We start from the raw sequence: 20,242 nt of genomic DNA on the forward strand, positions 1-20,242 counted from the left end.
ATGTTTGGGAGGGTAACAGTTGAAATTGACATCCCGAGACAACCATTGTCAACCGACGCGAAGCGGAGGTTGACAATGGTTTTCGAGGGGTGTCAATTTCAACTGTTACACTCCCAAACGGGTACTATTTTTTATTATGCGGAATGTCTTAATTTAAGAGATTTGTTTATTGCTTTTATATAGAAATGACGTGAATTCCACGGCAAACCGTAAGCGCATAATTTACGCACATGTAACAATGCGTTGTGTTACCCGTTGCTAAGTGTGTTGCTATCGCTGAGGGTAATAGAACGGATTATCAACTGCGTCTAAACCAATCAGATTTCACAATTTAACATGAAAGTATAATACGACGGATTATCAACTGCGTCTAAACCAATCAGATATCAGTATTTAACATGAAAGTATAATAATAATAAATGTTCACAACATCAAGTCCAGATAAGAACGATGTTATACAGTAGTGGTACATGAATCATGATGTTAATTGTCAACTATCTATACATCCCGTAACAAGCTCACTTCGTATCTGAAATTGCTTCAACTGTGAATAAACATCCTGAATTGTACGATGAACGTCGATATTGTTACATTAATATTCGTACATATTTATATCTGAAGTTTAGCACTGTAGTTCAGTAAAGGATGTACTAGAGTATAAACAATGCCTTGATCGTACAAGGATATATATATGACAATCGCGAAAACAAGTATTTCAATGAATACGGTTATACAAAGGTCTCACCGTTTTAACTCTTTAAAACGCTGTGTGTCCTGGTGAAGTGTAATTAGTATGAATAGTTAGGTCTTTCTGCTGAAGTGGTGTGAGCAAAAGTGAGCAGTACTTGCCTACTATTTCACGATTTCGGGTTTTTCAGTGGTGGTTATAACGAAAATGGGAACCTCAAATAGCGTGAAAAATTTTACAGAAGAGGAGTTGAGACACTACAGGGTACAACTAAAACAAACTTAATGCAGTATAAACAAATTGTTAAACTATCGAAGTTTTGACTACGAATCTTTATTTATTTAAATTTTTTTACACAGAAACTGACGGTTTTTACCAAGAATGAAATTCTTCAGTAAGTTTAACATTTTTTAATATTTCTTTATTCCAAGAATATTAACGTACCTTTAAGTGTACATTGAATTCTAAAGGCTTCTTTCAAAAATGCAGATATTCTCTCGATTCTGAATGCTATCGGCAATAAATTATGTAATGCAGTTTTATTGTAAGATAAAATATGAAACATATCAGGGCTGCGTTTTACAAAAGAATTTACAGCAAAGTCGTAAATATCTTTAGTTAAGTGGATTGATCTTTAATAAACAAAGTTTATATAACACCGTTAATTCACAACTATTTTTATCTCTATAATTATGTTTAAATAGAATTTAATTGAAACACTGATTAGTTTGTTATCAATCAGCATCCGTTAATTAGGTCGTAAGCTGTAAGTTTTTTTTTTGTAAAATGCAGCCCAGGTGGTTCTAAAATCTTAAATGTGTTTCTTTTCTATTGAGACAGTGTTTACGAGAAATTTCAATCCTTAGGAACAAAAGATGAACCCTTAGACAAGGACAGTAAAATTTCAAGAGAAGTGATGTACAACCTTAAAGAACTCAGAGTGAGTACAACAGAAATATATAAAAATAACAAGAACGACGCATTGCTGTAGTGTTTGACAACCAGCGCTTTACATTGTCTAACCTAATAGAATCTCTGCCAATTTTAAATGCTATAAGACGATGTGATTTTTACAGGTTTTGTGATTTTTCGTCAACATTTACTATCGCTCTACATGGTGACTATAAGTTGATAATACCTTAAAGAGCTTGTTTGCGACAGAGAAGAAGAAAAAAGGAAAAGAAGTTATACTTGATTTAACCACCTGAGAATTTCCTTTTTACTGCCTACATTTTCTGCTTAACAGATATATTTTTAAAAACGGTTTTCTAAACTTGCATTTTTTTGGTCCAATTATTACAAAGGGAGCAATAAATCCTTGCGCATAAGACCAACATGTTAGACTTCAGATATTTTTCATCGTCTCAATACATAAAATATACTACGGTTTTATCTATATTTGTTGGCGGTATCAATTTTAGAAGATTTGGTGAAAATCTCTGTTTCAAGGATACGTAAATTCATAACCATTGATTCTTTTAATGAAATATGTTATTTAAATTTCACTTTAATAAACACACTATGACTTACTTTCGTGGGTCAGTTTATAAAATTTTTAACGAAATCCATGGGAATACGATATTACTTTTAATTAGTAGCATACGTTTTCATCCATTGTTAGGTAAACCCGTTCAGGGATCGTATTGTGACAGTCTTTTCATCCAGAGGAGACGGAAGTTTGACGTTTGAAGACTTCCTTGATATGATGTCGGTCTTCAGCGTGAAATCTCCGAGAGAAGTGAAGGCAGAATACGCCTTCCGGATATACGGTAATACGAACACACTGAAGTACAGATTTAATCGTGTACACTAGCTGTCGATACTGATGTGGATAAAAGAACATTATGATATATAAAACTTTTACCGATTTGGAATTGAATTTTTTTTTTTTACAATATTTGACCAAAAATATGTTTTTAAATGGAAAAGGTAATAGTTGTACAACAAAAGTCGATCCCAGCGAGATTCGAGCTCATGACTTACAGATTCGTTTCTATCGCTCCGACCCATTGCGCTTTGCTGTATGGGTAACAATTTTGGAAAAGAATAAAAAATGAATTTTTTAAAAATGTTATTTTCAATCAAGACAGGATGAACATGACCATGAATGTTTTAAGGTGAATAAAAATGCTGTATTCCCCCGAGTCAAAATTTGCAGTTTCATGAATTATATATAGTTTTGATTTCATATTTTGTTTATGATACAACAAGATATAAAACGTCACTTTTGGTATCAACTCTCTGCTTATTACAATACATTTATAACAGTTCGCATAGACGATGTTCATTCGTTTTTAAATTTGTAAAGACGAGTAGTACATGAACTGCACAATAAATCCTTTTATTCATTGTTTTTGCTTTTGTGTGTTTTTTCCCCAAAAGATTTCGATGAAGACGATTATATTGGGTATGAAGACATTAAGGAACTAGTAAATAGACAGACGGGGGAGGAAACTCTAACAGCCATGGACTTGGAACGCCTTATTGATAACGTGAGTAAAAAGTCACTAATGTCAGACAACGTACCATTATGTTAAGTATTTGAGCTGAAAATCGATACATTAACTCACACTGGGCATTATACACCCATCCCTTTTCTCATTTCAGTTATATAATAATATATACTTTGATTATCATTTTGATTGTTAAACAAAATACTAGTAGTTTGAATTTGAGCGTGAGATCTATATTAATTTAAAAAAAGGACTGATAATGATAAAAAAGAAAGAAAAGACCCATGTTTCTGAGAATAATTTTGTTAATCCTAGACATATATATATCCAATTTTTTTTCTTTTCAATATGTGTAGGTTATTCGTTTACACTACATTTGCAGCTAACATCAGTCATGCATAAATTGATCAATAATCACGTCAGTAATGAACACTATTGTACAAATAGTTTTACATTTTATCTTGAAACATGCATTTGATTTATTTGACTATTTACTTTTATCATATCAGTATACAGTGATGTAATCAGCTTGAACCTCAACTTTATTAAAGAACATTCATCTTTTGTTAATTTTTTAAAAAATAATATGCTTACAAAAATTGATGAAAAAATCTGGAAATCTATTATTTGGATGAAACTTATTTCATATCCGTATTTTGATAAATATTTGATATTCATACATAGATAAAGATAATTCAATAATTTCAGTTTGATAGAAAAACCCCAAAGAAGTTGCATGAACTTCAATTTTTCTTCATACTGAGTATTACGATATCAAATATTTTACCTATATACAATGAAATCTTCAGAATAAAATTCAACAACACATGGTGCACATACGTGCCCAAAAAGATCAATATTTCTGCTGCAGTATATTATCAAATATTTCATTTATGGACAGATTTATGATGAATCAGACATCGACGAAGACGGTACCATTTCCTACCCTGAATTTGAAAACATAGTTGAAAACTGTCCAGAATTGATTCAGTAAGTTAAAATACAAGATATTTGCACACGTGATAATTTTGACAACTAGGACCAAACATGCATTCAAAATGACCGAAAATTCGCAAAACGTCGATGAATCAAACTGACTCAAATGTCAAATTTGTCCATATTAGACACTGCTCAACAATCCAATGATCGTTACGCCTGGCTTTAAGTATAAACGCCAAAATATTAGAGTTGCCGTGAATATTACTGAATACAGTAAAACTCGATTATAGCAAAGTCCTAGAGACCAATGGATTTACTTCGTTTTATCCGTAATTCGTTATATTCGTATTATGAATTCGTAATGATAATTATTACGAATTAACTTTATACATGTTTTCTTTCACCGGACTATATTTTTTGCTAACTGAAACTTAAAATAATAATACATTACGTTGATACCTTTAATTATCGGATTGTGAGTCGATAAATTTATATAAAACTAAATTCATTCAAACTATTATGCCAAATGGTAGTGCAAACTTTTTTAACTATAAAGAAATTCGTTATAAAAGTGTTAAGTTTCGTTATTATTCACCTCTACGAGACTCAAAATCAGTTCGCTATAACCGTAAATTCGTTATATCCGAATTCGTTATAACCATAACGTTTTGCAAAGATTTGCTAAGAATTTAAGAGGGAATTAACAAACTTCGTTATATCCGAGATTTCGCTACATCCGTGTTTGTACAAAACGAATTTTACTGTATTCAAATCGTTTAATGCACTTTTATTTACAACACCAATGGTTGAAGACTTCTTTGAGATGCATGAAAAATAATGGTCTTTTTATCAAATTTTCAAACAGGAGTTTTGTATCCAGATCTTTATTCTGATTAAAACAGCTCCCCTTTACTCAATACTGACAGGTATTGATAAGAGGTCATCTTCACACGACCTCTATATTCGCATACAATCTAAATATAACCCAATGAAGCACAGAAAAACTTTTATCTGTTTAATGAGAGGTGTAACTCTTCAATACTGGATGCTACGTAGAAAACATGCTTGAGTTCTTTTCTCTGTCTCATTTTGAAGAGTTTTGATAGATTTTCTAAAGCTGAGATCGCCCTCCCCTGATTTGTGAGAAGTAGAGGTCGTGTGAAGATTACATGTACCTCTTATCGATACCTGTCAGACCCTAACAAGGGTAATGAGAAGGAGATTGTTTTAATAAGACTGTGTATTCTGCTAGGTTTTTAAACCTCTTGATGCATTTCATCTATCAAGAGTCCCTGAACATATCTCTTTTAAATATAAATGTATTATATGTCTGACTCATCACAATACGTCTCTTATAATCTTTATTTTTGTTTTTATAGCAGGTTTCGATTTCGCCTTTGAAAGAGATTTTACAAACGATGCTGCTTCATTGTTTTAGAAAAGAATTATATTATGTTAAAAAGTTTGTAATTCAAATATTCATTCGTGTCTTGAATATATTACATTACGGCTTGTACATCTTTTTTGCTAAGGACTTCTTATTAGTTTATAAAAGAATGAAAACCATAATTTCATTTGAATCAAGACCAAAATGGTAGAATAAAATAAAATAAAAACGAAAACATTTGCTATTCTTGCATACATGGTGTGTGTGTGTGTGTGTGTGTGTGTGTGTGTGTGAGAGAGAGAGAGAGAGAGAGAGAGAGAGAGAGAGAGAAAGAGAGAGAGAGAGAGAAAGAAATAGAGAGAGAGAAGAGAGAGAGAAATTATAGCTTCCTTCGTAAAACAAAATATTGCCAGGATTAGAGATATAATGTGTTGTTTTGAGGAACAGTGACCACGCTTACATCCCTAATAACTAAACGAGAGGCATTGGATACACATAATAATTTGAGGCAAATTTCTGTAAAAATTTTCCAGGAAATATATCAACACAATTTTCAATTATTGTTCAAACATTTCAAGAAATTTTGTGTATAGAGGTTATAGATGAGTTGCTTTGCCAAACTATTTATTACTATGTTCAATAGTATTATTAACAAACGTTTCTGTTCAAAATTGACACACGTCCTAGGAAAAATAAAGGAATCGAATTATCCTTGTAATGTGCACACACTTGTTACATGTACATACAACGTTTCCTTAAATTCTGTGCCGTACTTAAAGGGGGATTATACTGTTCAGTACTATATTCAATTAAGACCAAAAGTTCAAGGTTACTCCCCCCCCCCCCCCGCCAGTACAAAATGGAATCGGAATTTCTGATTAAAAGACTCAAGAAATGCCATACACCGTTTTAAGACGCTTGGTGGTCGTTAGATCTTTTACTAGATTTTCAGATATGATATGATGTGTTAACTATGAACTTTTATTTAAAAAAGGAAAAATCGAAATATTTTATATTAAAAATTGTAATATTTTGTTATATGTATACATGTATGCAGAACTCTTCTTAATAACAGGACTGACTGACAGACTGGTCAAAAACATTATACCTATGCAACTCGTTACATGAGGTAAAATAATATACCAATACTTCATATGCAGATGCTCATACACTTAACTATAATTACACACGCACATTGCAGATATTCACTTACGCTCTGACGTATTAAGTAAAAAAAACAAAAGTTTTGATTAGCCGACATATAAGCGATTATGAGTTTGACCAAGGAACGCAACTCTTTGGTCCTTGTTAAATACGATGAAAGGATTGTAAATGTTAAATCCTGTATTTGTTGAAAATATTGCATTGGAAACAAGAAATTAAATACTTGCAGTTAGTCAATGAATTCTCAGTTTCCTTTTTTACATTAAGATGTCGTTCTTATGAAACCTTTCCGTTTTAGAGAGTTGAAATAATTTTCAGTCAACTCAATTTGTCCTACAATTTGTAAAAGAGAGGACATTGTTTAAGTTTAAAAAAAAAGATTCACATTTTAGTTTAAAAAGAAGAATATTGTTTTTTTTGATTGTAGAAATAGTATTGGTGGTGTTTAAATTTTTGAATCTCAAGCAAAAATATTAGTTAAAAAAAATTGAAATAAGGGTATTGTGTTGAAAGCAGAATAGTTGATAGAATTCTTTAAAACGAAAAAGTGAACATAAATATCGAAGCTTTGAAAGTTTCATAATTTGTGTCATGTAAAAAAAACCATGTTTCTGCTCTCAATAGAGGGAAACTAGCTGATATATCCCTACACATTGACGATAAAAAAAATGCACACAATTCTAGAGATTAAATAACGAAAAATAAGCCGTTCAAGAAAATTAATCATTGAGACATTCCCCTTCCCCCGAAAAAAATTCTAGATAAACTATACAAGTAGTAGATAATGATTAATAATTTGGTGTATGAAGGTTGGCGGGTCGACCCGACAGCAGAAACTTATTTTAAGGTACACAATTGATAGATAAACAGATGACAATCATTTCCAAGTAAAAAGTAACGATAAAAGAGAGTTATATTTTTTCATGAAAAGAAGAAATTAGCGGAAAAACATGAATGAAGGACAAAACCAACTAAAGCCAGAACTCGATTGATTTATCAAACTTCCGTTCAAGGCGGATGAAAGCTAGACTCAAATATTTATCTTTCTCGTTCCTTTAAAAATACCTGTAAAGGAAATAGTAAAATGATTACTTTTTAAAAATCTCTGGGTGCATGTTATTGCGACACTAATAGTCTTAAAGCCTCATTCTTTACAAGCTCAGATCACACTGATATTTTAGGTCATTTAAAGTTGTACAGAAGAGATCAGATATCGCGTGATTTAATTTTTGTCTTCATGGTGTTTTTTCGGGGGCTCATGAATATAACGTGTGCTTTGTCCTTGAAATAATGAGTTTTAGACCCATGATGTATGTAAAGAAGCATTTTCTAAATATTTTTACTTTGTTTTTCTCTGCATTTAGAATAAGTAAAGGAAGGCAGATTTCTGTACCATTTGCATGTAAAGACAGAGAAATATGTAGAGAGAATGCTATAGATAACAGACGTATCTTATCATCTTTCAGGTCTGTTCCTGTATGTCAACATTTAACGTCGATCGAAACGTTAAATGCTCCTGTTTTGTATTTTCCTCAGCCTGGTTTATAAATTACTCCGTCCTTGTCAGCTAACGACTACCCAGTTTATAGGTTCACTAGACATTTAAACCCTGGGTGCCAGGTATTTCTTTATCCACCAATGAGCGCGTATTACGTAGTATGCTGCACTCGTATTGAATGTTGATACGATTCATAAATACTTGGCACACTTGATTTTCCATAACAGTGTACGCCCTTAAATCAAATGCAGTAGTGTAGCGTTTTGGTGCACCAATTGCACAATTTCCTATATCAAGTTAGGGACCTGCGCTGTTTAGTGCAATACTGGAGCCGTTTTTGCGGTTGAATGGTATAATTAGAAATTTGGCAGATGGTTTTCAATGAAATATGTTTATTTTTTATAGGCACGGATCGTCGGAGTGAGTACAACAGAAATATATGAAAATAACAAGAATGACGCATTGCTGTAGTTTTTGACAACCAGCGCTTTACATTGTCTAACCTAATAGAACCTCTGCCAATTTTAAATGCTATAAGACGATGTAATTTTTACAGGTTTTGTGATTTTTCGTCAACATTCACTATCGCTCTACATGGTGCCTATAAGTTGATAATACCTTTAAGAGCTTTTTTGCGACAGAGAAGAAGAAAAAGGAAAAAGAGTTCTACTTGATTTAACCACCCGAGAATGACCTTTTTACTGCCTACATTTTCTGCTTAACAGATATATGTAAAAAAAAAAAGGTTTTCTAAACTTGCATTTTTTTGGTCCAAGTATTACAAAGGGAGCATTAAATCCTTGCGCATAAGACAAAAATGTAAGACTTCAATTCAATGTTTTTCATCGTCTCAATAAAATATACTGCGGTATTATCCATATTTGTGGGCGGCACCAATTTTGAAGGATTTGGTAAAAATCTCTGTTTTAAGGATACTTTTTTCATAACCATTGATTCTTTTAATGAAATATGTTATTTTAATTTCATTTTAACAAGCATTCTGATAGTATTGCATACCGGTTTGTGGAAATTGTGAAAACAATGCACTGTTATGCAGAATATCGAACCCGAACATTAAAGAATTGGAATATAAAAAACTAATTTTCTCGAAAATATGTCACCCAGACGCTACGAAAGTGTAAACTTGATCTGTAGTTTGACATTTTGAAGCTGTTCAGCAAATTTCATATTATTCCTCAAACGCATAAAGAAAAAAAGTGTGGAAAACTGCAGCGGGACAGACGGACGGACGGACAAACGGACAGACGGACTGACGGACGCAGAGGAAAGCTATAGTCCCCTCCGGTGAAAACCGGTAGGGGACTAATAAACACACTATGACTTACTTTCATGGGTCAGTTTATCAAATTTTTAACGAAATCCTCGGGAATTAGATATTACTTTAGTAGCATGTGTTTTTATCCATTATAAGGTTAACCCGTTCAGGGATCGTATTGTGACAGTCTTTTCATCCGGAGGAGACGGAAGTTTGACGTTTGAGGACTTCCTGGATATGATGTCGGTCTTCAGCGTGAAATCTCCGAGAGAAGTGAAGGCAGAATACGCCTTCCGGATATACGGTAATACGAACACACTGAAGTACAGATTTAATCGTGTACACTAGCTGTCGATACTGATGTGGATAAAAGAACATTATAATAAATAAAACTTTTACCCTTTTAATAACCAGTTTTAGAATTTTTAAATCATACATTCTTTGACCAAAAAATGTTACTTTTTTAATTTTGGGAAAAGGTAACAAGCCGGATTTTAGCTCATGGTTTACAGCTCTGACCTATTGCACTACACTGTTATGTAACAATTTTGGAAGAGGAAAAAAACTATGAAATTTTATTTGATGTTGTTTTATTAAGATAGGAAGAAAGTGCCTATGAAATTTCAAGGTCAATAAAAAATTCAAAATTCAAAAAAAATTGATAACATATTTTGTGTGTTATTCAAGAAGATAGAAAACGTCACTTTCGGTTTCAATACTCTGCTTATTACATTACATTTATAACAGTTCGCATAGACGACGTTGCTTCGTATTTAAGCCTATTCATTTGTATAGACTAGTAGTACCTTTTATTAATTTTTTTGCTTTTGTGTGTTTTTTTTTCGAAAGATACCGATGAAGACGATTACATTGGGTATGAAGACATTAAGGAACTAGTAAATAGACAGACGGGGGAGGAAACTTTAACAGCCATGGACTTGGAACGCCTTATTGATAACGTGAGTAAAAATTCTTAATGGCTTAACATTTCACCTTAATGTACAGTATTTGAGCTTAAAATCATTACGTTAATTCACACTGCACATTATACACACATCTCTTTTCTCATTTCAGTTATATAATAATATATACTTTGATTATCACTTTGATTGTTAAACAAATACTAGGAGTGTGAATTGGAGCGTGAGATCTGTATCAAAACTTAAATAAAAAGGCTGATATTGATAAAAAAGAAGGAAAGAAAGAAAAAGCAAGGAAAGACCCATGTTTCTGAGAATAATTGTGTAAATCCTAGATATACATACATCCAACTTTTTTCTATTTCTTTTTAAGGTGTAGATTTATCGTTAACACTAGGATGGCGGCAAATAGCATGCATGCATAAATTGATAGATAATCACGTTGGTAATGAAAAATGTCTGTGCATGTACAAATATTTTTATTATTTATTCTAAACATGTATTATTTGTTAACTTATATTTATTAGTATACAACGATATAAACAGATTGCACATAAACATTTTTCAAGAATATGGAACAATCATATTTCCCCCCCCCCCCCCCCCCAAAAAGAAGAAAATATTGTTTCCAAAATTGGATGTAAAATAATATGTAAATCTCTTACTTGAATTAGAATTATTTCATACCCATATTTTATATTTTAAACCCATGTTCCATAAAATCTTTCAAATAAAAATTCGTTCGGCTGCATATTAACACAAACTTAAATACCTCATTTATCGACAGATTTATGATGAATCAGACATCGACGAGGACGGTACCATTTCCTATCCTGAATTTGAAAACATTGTTGAAAACTGTCCTGAATTGATTCAGTAAGTTGAAAAACAAAATTGATTGCACACATAATAATTTTGACTACTACGACCAAACCATTTAAAATCAACAAAGGTTCGCAATACAGCCGATGAACCAAAACTGACTCAAATGTGCTCTACAATTGTATTAACGTTACGGCGGGTGTCAGAATTAACACCAAACTGTTAGATTTACAGTGAAACATTACTTATTATCCAAGTTAATCATAAGCAGTTTCTTTTAATAGTTCCAATGGTTGAATGTTTCTTTGGGAATTATGGAAAAAAGTCTCATTATGAAGTTTCTGAGAGTATTTTAGTATCCAGATCTATATATTATATTCTGATGGGTTTTAAAGCCGTTTGAAATCTCTTGATCTATCATGAGTCCATTAACATAGTGTTTTTAAGATAAAGTAATCATTATCACAAGTCATCACAATAATTCTTTAATAAATTTTTCCTTTTTTTTATTTTCACAGCAGATTTCGATTTCGCCTTTGAAAGAGATTTCACACACTCCGTAGCATCATAATTACTGGAAAACATATTATGTAAATTAATTTTACCTCCTTTTTTATATAATATATATATTCACAATTTTTGTAAATTAAGACTCCTTTGTTGCTTAGATATTTACAAAATAGATTTCATGATATATATACATTGCATTGCAAGGACATTTTTGTTAGCATATGAATTGAATATTAAAAGCAAAGAAAATATCTCGTTTTTCTGAATCATGAATCAAGAGAGAGAGAGAGAGAGAGGGAGAGAGAGAGAGAGAAAGAGAGAGAGAGAGAGAGAGAGATTCCTACATGTACATCACAATCTTGTTACGGTAGAATCTTTACTTTGTCGTTGATGAAAGACAAGTGAGCAAGCCCACATACCCTCAGAGAGATTATTTTTACCGTGTCCAGGCTAGGCTCAAGTCACAGTAAAAATCCGTCTGATATCCTTACAATGTAGCAGTCGGGAAGCAGATTTGGTTCGCATCGATTTTAAGTTTGTTAAAAATAATCTGCAACGGAAAGATGCATAATTATACTTTATAAATCTTTTTGAAGATGGATATGTCGTCAAGTCAATCAAATATCCATTTTCATCTCAAAACAATTTGAAAATACACTTCTATTTTCTATTTCTAGTTTGAAATTAACTGCTTTTTGTCGGAAATCGTACTCGGACCAATCATATTAAAATATACACGAGATTTAACTGGTATTTTTTTAAACATATGCTACGAAGGGAGGATAGGGGACGAATTCTATTGCTAAACCGGGTCCGTAAGACATTTTTTAACGATAAAACATTCTATCCTACATACTCTATACTTCACAATCATTAAGAGCGGCAGAGTATGCATTGAATAAAGAAAATAATTTAAGTTTAAAAGGGAATAAATCATCGGACAATTAAATACTGGAATGATACTCTTGAGGTTTATTATATGCACATCTACCAATATGTCTTTACTATTAAAAAAATATGGAAATACTGTGCTTCGGTTATAGAAGGGCTGCGCTGACAATTATCACCAGACTTTAAGGGATAACGTCCTCTAAAATGAACAATCACATTTTGTGTTCTTACTACGAACAAAGCATTAGTGTATTTTGTGAAGCAATGGTCAAAATTCTATATTCTAAACCCCCTCCCCAAAACACATACAAAAAAACCCCAAACAATTTGGAATAAGAATGTCCTGGTTATATACAAATCTAAACACTGTGTCATTATTATCTATAAAGTTTTAAGAAATTCAACGCAGCAGTTATAGCTGGGCTGACTGACCGATAGAAAGACTGACGGACACATCAAAAACATTATACTTACGCATTTCGCTGCGTGATGTAAGATAACATATCAATTCTCCACAAGCATATGTTTATACATATAAATACAAATGTACAATCAAAATAATCACATACACACTGACATAGTTAACAATAGCAACGAAAGTTTTAAAAATGTTCTGAACGGTATATATAATCTTGGAAATAAATAACTGATCCACTCATCTATATTACATTTGCAGATATGTTTATAAATAAAAAACCTATATAATTTAATTATATTTGTACCAAGCATTTTGATTTGCTTAACACAAATCATTTTACTTTGTATGTTGTTAGCTTTGTAGCCAAGCCCCCTTGGCAACCCCTGGCTGGAACTATTGTTTGTGTGTGCATGTAAATATTACATATGAAAAAGTACATTATTTAAAACCTGGACATCAAAGAAAATAAAATTCTTAAAAAATACAAATTCTCCAACATCATTATTGACGTTTAGTTTTAGCATGATCTCTTGTTCTATTAATGATATAATTAGCCTAAAAACTAAGTATTTTTTCTGACTGAGTGATCTAGGGCTCGTAACATAACGCATTCTAAGACTTTCACTTAAGGATGACGTTTACTCAGAATAAAAAAAAAATCCACTGATGATAATGAAAAACCATCAATTGTATGTTATAAACCTTTGATTGTAGTGTTATTTTTCACTTTCAAAAAAATAGGTCAATGACCTACTTTTCGAGTTAATGGTCATTGAATATTTTTTGAAATATCACGAAAAATCCCATAAAATTTTGCACTACGATTGAAATTTTTTTCATTGTAAAAATATTACAAATAATAAAACACTTTTAATTACTAAAATACAGTTTATGAATGGTAGTGGCACTAAATAGGTACAAAGCATTAAGATTTAAGCAACAATTTTTAAAAATATTCCAGTCCGAATTTCCTCTATCAGTTTTCAAATCCCTACCCATTTTCGATCCAATTTTACAAAAAATTGAATGATGATAATACATAAACATTTACAGTATTGAACTACATATATTGACCTTATTCTGCTGGCATAAAATTTATATGAGGTCAATGATCAAAATTTTGGGATATGGTGTCTTTTATAGTTTTTAAGCATTTTTCAATATTTTTGCAATTCGTGCCAGACGATTATTTTAATGAATAAGTAAGGTAAAATCAACAGAAAATATGCAAAATTATATACACCAAAATAAAAAATCTTAACTTTTAATATTAGAGTACTGCCAAAAATGTTTAAGCGGAAAACAAAATCTGCATAATTTAGTCCGAATTTCCTCTGTTTGGCTTAAAGTCTATTTTTGTTTGAGCCTAACTCAATAATAAAGGGAAAATATCGAATTTATTGTCAAGAATGTCATTCTATAAATACTTTTTCCGTTTAGAACAAATTTTACTCATTACATTGGACTTTATAACAATCCAAATTTGAGAACTCCAACCCTGAGTAAACAACACCCTTAAGTAGGGTCATATGTAGGACTTAGGCGGAATCTTAGGACCTACATAAGTCCTACTTAAGTATGTCTTATACTGTAACATAAAGCAAACTTAGCAATTTCTTAGCTAAGTTATGCTTATGTTAAAAAGTAAAAACGAATTTTTCATTATCTTTGTCGAATTTGAGTGCATTGGTAATAAAATCGTTGTCTTAAGTCAATAGCTTGTTTATTCTTGATATCTTTGATATTAGATGGAGGTAGACACAATTTAAGTTGGCATGAATATACATTTACAATACATTGTACAAATACAATATTTTTTTTTTAAAAAGCTCAAAGCGATGGATATTAGGCAATGTATTCAGTCTATTTTGTTACTTCTTTGTTTTGACGAATATTCACTAGTCGTTTTTGAAGGCTGCCTGTGGCGTAATATGGCGATGCCGTTAGAACTTGATAGAATAAAATACTCAGTAGTGACTTCTTTAAATCTTTCGTTATTCATCTTACCTCACCAATACGGCAATTCACATACTCTGAGTATACTTTCATCGTGGAGTTGATATACATTGTAATGAAATGAGGCAATCGTCGTCTATAATATCGCAAAGGGTTTGTCCTTTTTTAATTTCTCAAGTTTCCCGAGTTTACATATATAGTTACTTCTTCTCAACTGACCATTACGTGTTGATAACCTATTCAGCAGCCAAGCTGCGTACTATATGGAAAATGTTATAGCTCATTACGACCACTGTTAATATTTATATCAATTTAATTAAAACATTTAAATTGGTGAACATTAAGATATTGATTTAGTGTGAATATGTGATAAATACACTGTTTTCAAATGCTGAATTGAAATAATAAACAATGAAACTTCTCAATGTATGAAAACAATACTTAAGACATACTTAAGTCACGTCTACCGGCCGCCTAAGGTTTAGGTAAATTGTCCTAGCTAAGCACTCTTCTAGTTACGGACTTAAGTCTAATGATGTACGTAAGTCCTGCATAGGCACTGTCTTAGACTTAAGTACCCTTTATGTTACGAGCCCCTGGCCTCAGAACGTCTGCTTTAATTACAAACACAATATGGCAGCAAAATTTAATATCAATTACAATGTTAATCAACACCTTGAACAAACAACTTGCAATGATCATGAAAATGAAAATGTAGACTGGGAGGCTTTGGAGTTTTAATAACTCCTTGTTGATGAGTTTTCAGTTGAAAAAGTAGAGGTAGGCCAGGTTCATGTATCTATACTATCTGAGGATGCCATCCAAGAACTAGAGAATGCATTTTCTGTTGAAAGAAAAGACAAGATTACACTTCCAAAAATTCATGACCCATCAGGCCAAAGTAAATGATTCAAAACAGTAACAGAGGAAGAACGCAATTACAGAGATTGGCTACTCCGCCATTAGCGTGTTTTGTTGCTGAAAAATGGTACGGGACCAAGCTTTCTTTCAGAACTACATTTTAGTAAACTGAGATAATGATCTTAAACCAAAAGTATATTGTTTTAATAAAAAGTGTGCATAGGTTTTAGACATTTTTGAAACAAAAAATTAAAAAAATAAGATAAATATATAGAAAATATATTGGCCTGCTATAAAACATCGTCGAAATATCGGACGACGGGTAGCCAACGGCCTCCTAAGACTCCTCTTTTGACATTGTTTATATGACATAAACTCATGAAAATATAACATTTTGAATGTTTTGGTAATTGGTTTTAGCTGTTTATATTTCGATAGTTGTTTATTAGAAAGATATACAGATTTAAACTGAGAAAACTTTACAATAGGGACCGTGGGATTTCGATCAGCTGCCAATCTCCGTTATTTATGTCTCTGCTCTGGGTGTTAAATTATTTGAGGTAGACACAAATTATGCACAAAATAGGAATAAAGGAGAAGACTAAATTAAAATAAATTGATTGAATTAGTTTATTTGAGTAATTAAAGTTAATTTATCAATACACTATAATTTTAACCCAGGTTGGGAATTGCACCCAATTCTCTTATGACATGATCATAAGCGCTTTCTTTAAGCTACCCAGGTAATGCAGGTGTATTGAAAATCCCATCTAAACCCTACTCTCTTTATTTTTCTAAATTGGAGTATGAAAAGCATGGGATATCCTATAGATTTTGAAAACATGTCTGCCCATTAAATAAATACTCCACTAGGGAGGTTTTATGTAGAAGCAAGCCCCAAGCAGTCAAGAAAACAAAAGCCTGGGCAAAATATTGAATATCACAAAAACTCATTAAAATCCATCAGATCAGCAATTAACAAATATCTAGAAGACTTAGGGCGTTATTTTGATATATTTATGCGAAGAGATATTCGCACTAGTAACAGCATATTAGATGGAAAATTGAAGAAAAATCTGCAGGAAGCCTACACAACATAAGAAAATAATCCCTCCGTATGATTTACAAAAAAAATTCTTCTTACCATTTTGATACAGAAAATCAAATCACGCTTCGCTTCAGAATATGGTTCATAATTTCCATCCAATTTGTCACACGTGGATTAGAATTCCACCATCAGCTAAACCGCGACTCTTTTGTTTTCAAAACCGATGAAAATGGAGATGAACATGTCTCTTTATCTCATAAAACAAAACAAAAAGCACTAGCAGGGTGGTATTGACTCTACAGAAAATCCAAAAGAAAAGCGTAAATATGCTGTACATAGCGCCGGAAAAAATGTCCATTAAAGACACTTAAACTCTTCTTATCAAAAACCGACCCAAATAAAGAGTTTCTGTTTAACCGGTGCATTAATCACAGGAGCATCGTATCCGCTCTACACTCTATGACATATTTAAATAATACACAAGTACGAAAGCCGAGAAGGATCATTCGAGATTCGAGATTCGAAATACGAGATTCGAAATATAAGATTCGAGATTCGAAATTCGAGATTCAATATCTAAATTAACCAATCAAATCATGGATCTGAAACCTGTATCCTAGCAACATCAAACTGTTCTAAATAAAGATACATGCTCTTTTCTACAAATAAATGTCTTAATAGCTCTTATATAGTGGTTATAAAATGGTTAAACTAACATTGATGAATTAACCCCACACAGTATAAACAATTAAATTAGAAATAACACTGTTGGCTTTGCGAATCTAAGTGGTTTTATTTGCCCTGTGTGTATTTCCCCCCGAACAATTTTAACCCGAAGTGTATTCGCCCCAACTGTGTAAAAATCGGCTCGCGAAGAAAGATCTGTTTAATCTAAATGTTTTAGCTATGAAACGAAACTCAATGAAATAATCGACATGTCAAAATATAGGTTATGATAAAGTTTTAAACCATAGAAGATATAATGATTTACAACCTCAAAGACAAAAATCCAGATAAGAATAGTGTATTGTAGGGTATGGCAATGCCATTGTCGATATGAGAGAGAGAGAGAGAGAGAGAGAGAGAGAGAGAGAGAGAGAGAGAGAGAGAGAGAGACAGACAGACAGAGAGTTTTGTAGTGTCAAATTCAGTTTGATTTAGAATTTGAATTTGATTTGATTTGTTACAAGCATATATTTACAACTGGAGTGACACAAAATGGGCGTGTCTTATAGCAAAACCGAAAAACGGTATTGGCTGCACGGCGCGCGTAATAATACATTGCATGTGCTAAATAAAAAAAGTAGTGGTTTTGAAATGTTTTCTTTTCGCACACAAAATGAATGAAAATTAAAATGAGCATGTAAAGGTTACCATTTAAAATAAAATTTATAGAAAAATATCTTAATATGCAATTTAAATATTTTATATAAACGGCTCGTCTGCTGATGAATAGATTTCTTATAATGATCGTCTGCTGATCACTTCATTTTTTATTTCGATCGAATGCAGCCACCATGAACGACGATATATCAGATGCGGTAAAATATGGCGATTTTGAAGTATTTAGTGGGGATAATTATGAAGCCCCCCTGCCAGAATTAAAATTAGAAGGTTTTGATTCTGATTTTGACAATTTTCTATCCGAAATGGTCGTTTCGGACTTCGATATAACATTAACCCAACAGGCATTTGCCGATTTGAAAAAATCCGATGATCCCGGGTTGCCAGTCCCAGAAACGCCAACAAGTACTCGTTTTGCCAAGCTTTCCGACGACGAAATTAAAGGATTTCAGGAACTCACACAATCAAAGGCTACAAAACAAAGCACAAATGGGGTTTAAAGATTCTTACAGGTACGCTTTTTTTTTTTAAAAAAGTGAATATTAGTAAGCAGCAATTAAACGCAAACAAAAACAGCCCATATTATGCAGTTACAGTTTTTTCTCAAATAACTGTTAAAACATGGATATCATTGTGCGTTTTCTATTACAGATTGGCATATTGACACGTTTGGAGTCCCTCTAGATCTGGCTGAGATTTGCGAGGAGGATCTGGCGAAAAAATTCAGTCGCTTTTACTGTGAAGCAAAACCCCAAAACCCGAGCATACCTCCGAATATCATAAAAATACCATGAAAGCAATCAGAGCCGCCATAAACAGGCATTTATCCGACATCGGTCGAAATATAGACATTGTAAACGATAAAGCATTCAAAACTGCAAATAAAAGTTTGACCGGTCTCATGAAGCATAGAATGGTCACTGGAACTTCTCGCCCTACAACTCATAAGGAGATCATTCACAAATCAGATTTACAGAAAATTTCTGCTTACCTGGAGAGTGCATATTCTTCTCCAGTCAATCTGCGACTTGCAATGTGGTACATCATCGCGATACATTTTGTGTCTCGTGGTCTTGAATTCCATCATCAGCTTCGGGTAGATTCCTTCGATTTCAAAGTTGACGAAGAAGGCTCCATATATGCTTGTTTGAAGCATGAAACAAAACAAAAAAACTATCAAGGTGGCATTCACAAACTTGAAGCACTGAACGACAAAAGAATGTATGAAACTGGAAACGAAACTTGTCCTGTGAAGATGTTGACGTTCTTCTTGTCTAAAACGGACCCAAATGCGTCTCATCTTTTCAATAAATGCGTTAAAGATGCCATTTCTTACCCGAAAGATTGCAACATATGGTACACAGCCGATCCCATGAAAAAGCGATCATATGTTAATTTCCTTCCGGATATTTGCAAGGCCGCCGGGTGCAAACGTTACACAGCTCACTGTCTAAGAGCGACAGCAATTCAGGCCATGAACGACGCTGGATTTGAAGCAAGACACATCATGTACTTCTCCGGGCATCGCAACGAAGCTTCCATACGTAGCTATAATCGTGAACTGTCTTCTACCCCCCAAAAAAGTGCGAGTGCAACTTTATCTACAATAACCACCGCAAGTGTCAAAATAAATGATCCATCTGAAGATTCATGTGTAATTTCCGGCCAACAATCACAGAATCTTCAAATCGTTCCCTATAATTCTGAAAATTCCAACTTACCTGTCAAAAATGAACTTAATTGTTCCACCATGTCCGACTCGAGCATTAAATCTGGAGTTTTGAATAACTCCCGCTTTGAGAACTGTTCCATTACCATCGAGTACAATCTCGACTGAGGTGTAGATCGACCGCCTTACCGCGCAGGAGGCAAGTACCTTCCGCTATCACGAAATAAACACTCTAGTTATTTACTATTTTGCAACTACACACATTTTTTTAAAAAATCAAATGATATTTGATTTGATATCTTGTTGTATCGACTTAGTAAATTTGCAAATTTGACTCTTCAATACATGTCTGTGAGTTTTCATGTACAACACACGTGTGATGCAAGTGTCAAATGACG

General features: G+C 32.7%; 3 protein-coding genes across 3 annotated transcripts; all 3 read left to right on the top strand.

The window, feature by feature from the left end:
• The first annotated feature begins 731 nt into the window (after positions 1 to 731).
• Positions 732 to 5,705, top strand: LOC105330810 (calcium and integrin-binding protein 1). The gene is made up of 7 exons (XM_034465131.2): positions 732 to 952; positions 1,048 to 1,082; positions 1,529 to 1,628; positions 2,310 to 2,457; positions 3,071 to 3,180; positions 4,043 to 4,131; positions 5,460 to 5,705. The coding sequence occupies exons 1-7, from the start codon at positions 896 to 898 to the stop codon at positions 5,479 to 5,481; spliced, it is 561 nt and encodes a 186-aa protein (XP_034321022.2). The 5' UTR covers positions 732 to 895; the 3' UTR covers positions 5,482 to 5,705.
• Positions 5,706 to 9,441: 3,736 nt separating this feature from the next.
• On the top strand, positions 9,442 to 11,815 carry LOC136273813 (calcium and integrin-binding protein 1-like). The gene is made up of 4 exons (XM_066079387.1): positions 9,442 to 9,709; positions 10,255 to 10,364; positions 11,113 to 11,201; positions 11,666 to 11,815. The coding sequence occupies exons 1-4, from the start codon at positions 9,643 to 9,645 to the stop codon at positions 11,685 to 11,687; spliced, it is 288 nt and encodes a 95-aa protein (XP_065935459.1). The 5' UTR covers positions 9,442 to 9,642; the 3' UTR covers positions 11,688 to 11,815.
• Positions 11,816 to 18,664: 6,849 nt separating this feature from the next.
• Positions 18,665 to 20,027, top strand: LOC136275951 (uncharacterized). The gene is made up of 2 exons (XM_066086409.1): positions 18,665 to 18,687; positions 18,920 to 20,027. The coding sequence occupies exons 1-2, from the start codon at positions 18,665 to 18,667 to the stop codon at positions 20,010 to 20,012; spliced, it is 1,116 nt and encodes a 371-aa protein (XP_065942481.1). The 3' UTR covers positions 20,013 to 20,027.
• Positions 20,028 to 20,242: the final 215 nt, after the last annotated feature.

This window comes from Magallana gigas, chromosome 1 (assembly GCF_963853765.1).
Source record: "Magallana gigas chromosome 1, xbMagGiga1.1, whole genome shotgun sequence".
In the NCBI taxonomy this organism is placed as follows: Eukaryota; Metazoa; Mollusca; class Bivalvia; order Ostreida; family Ostreidae; genus Magallana; species Magallana gigas.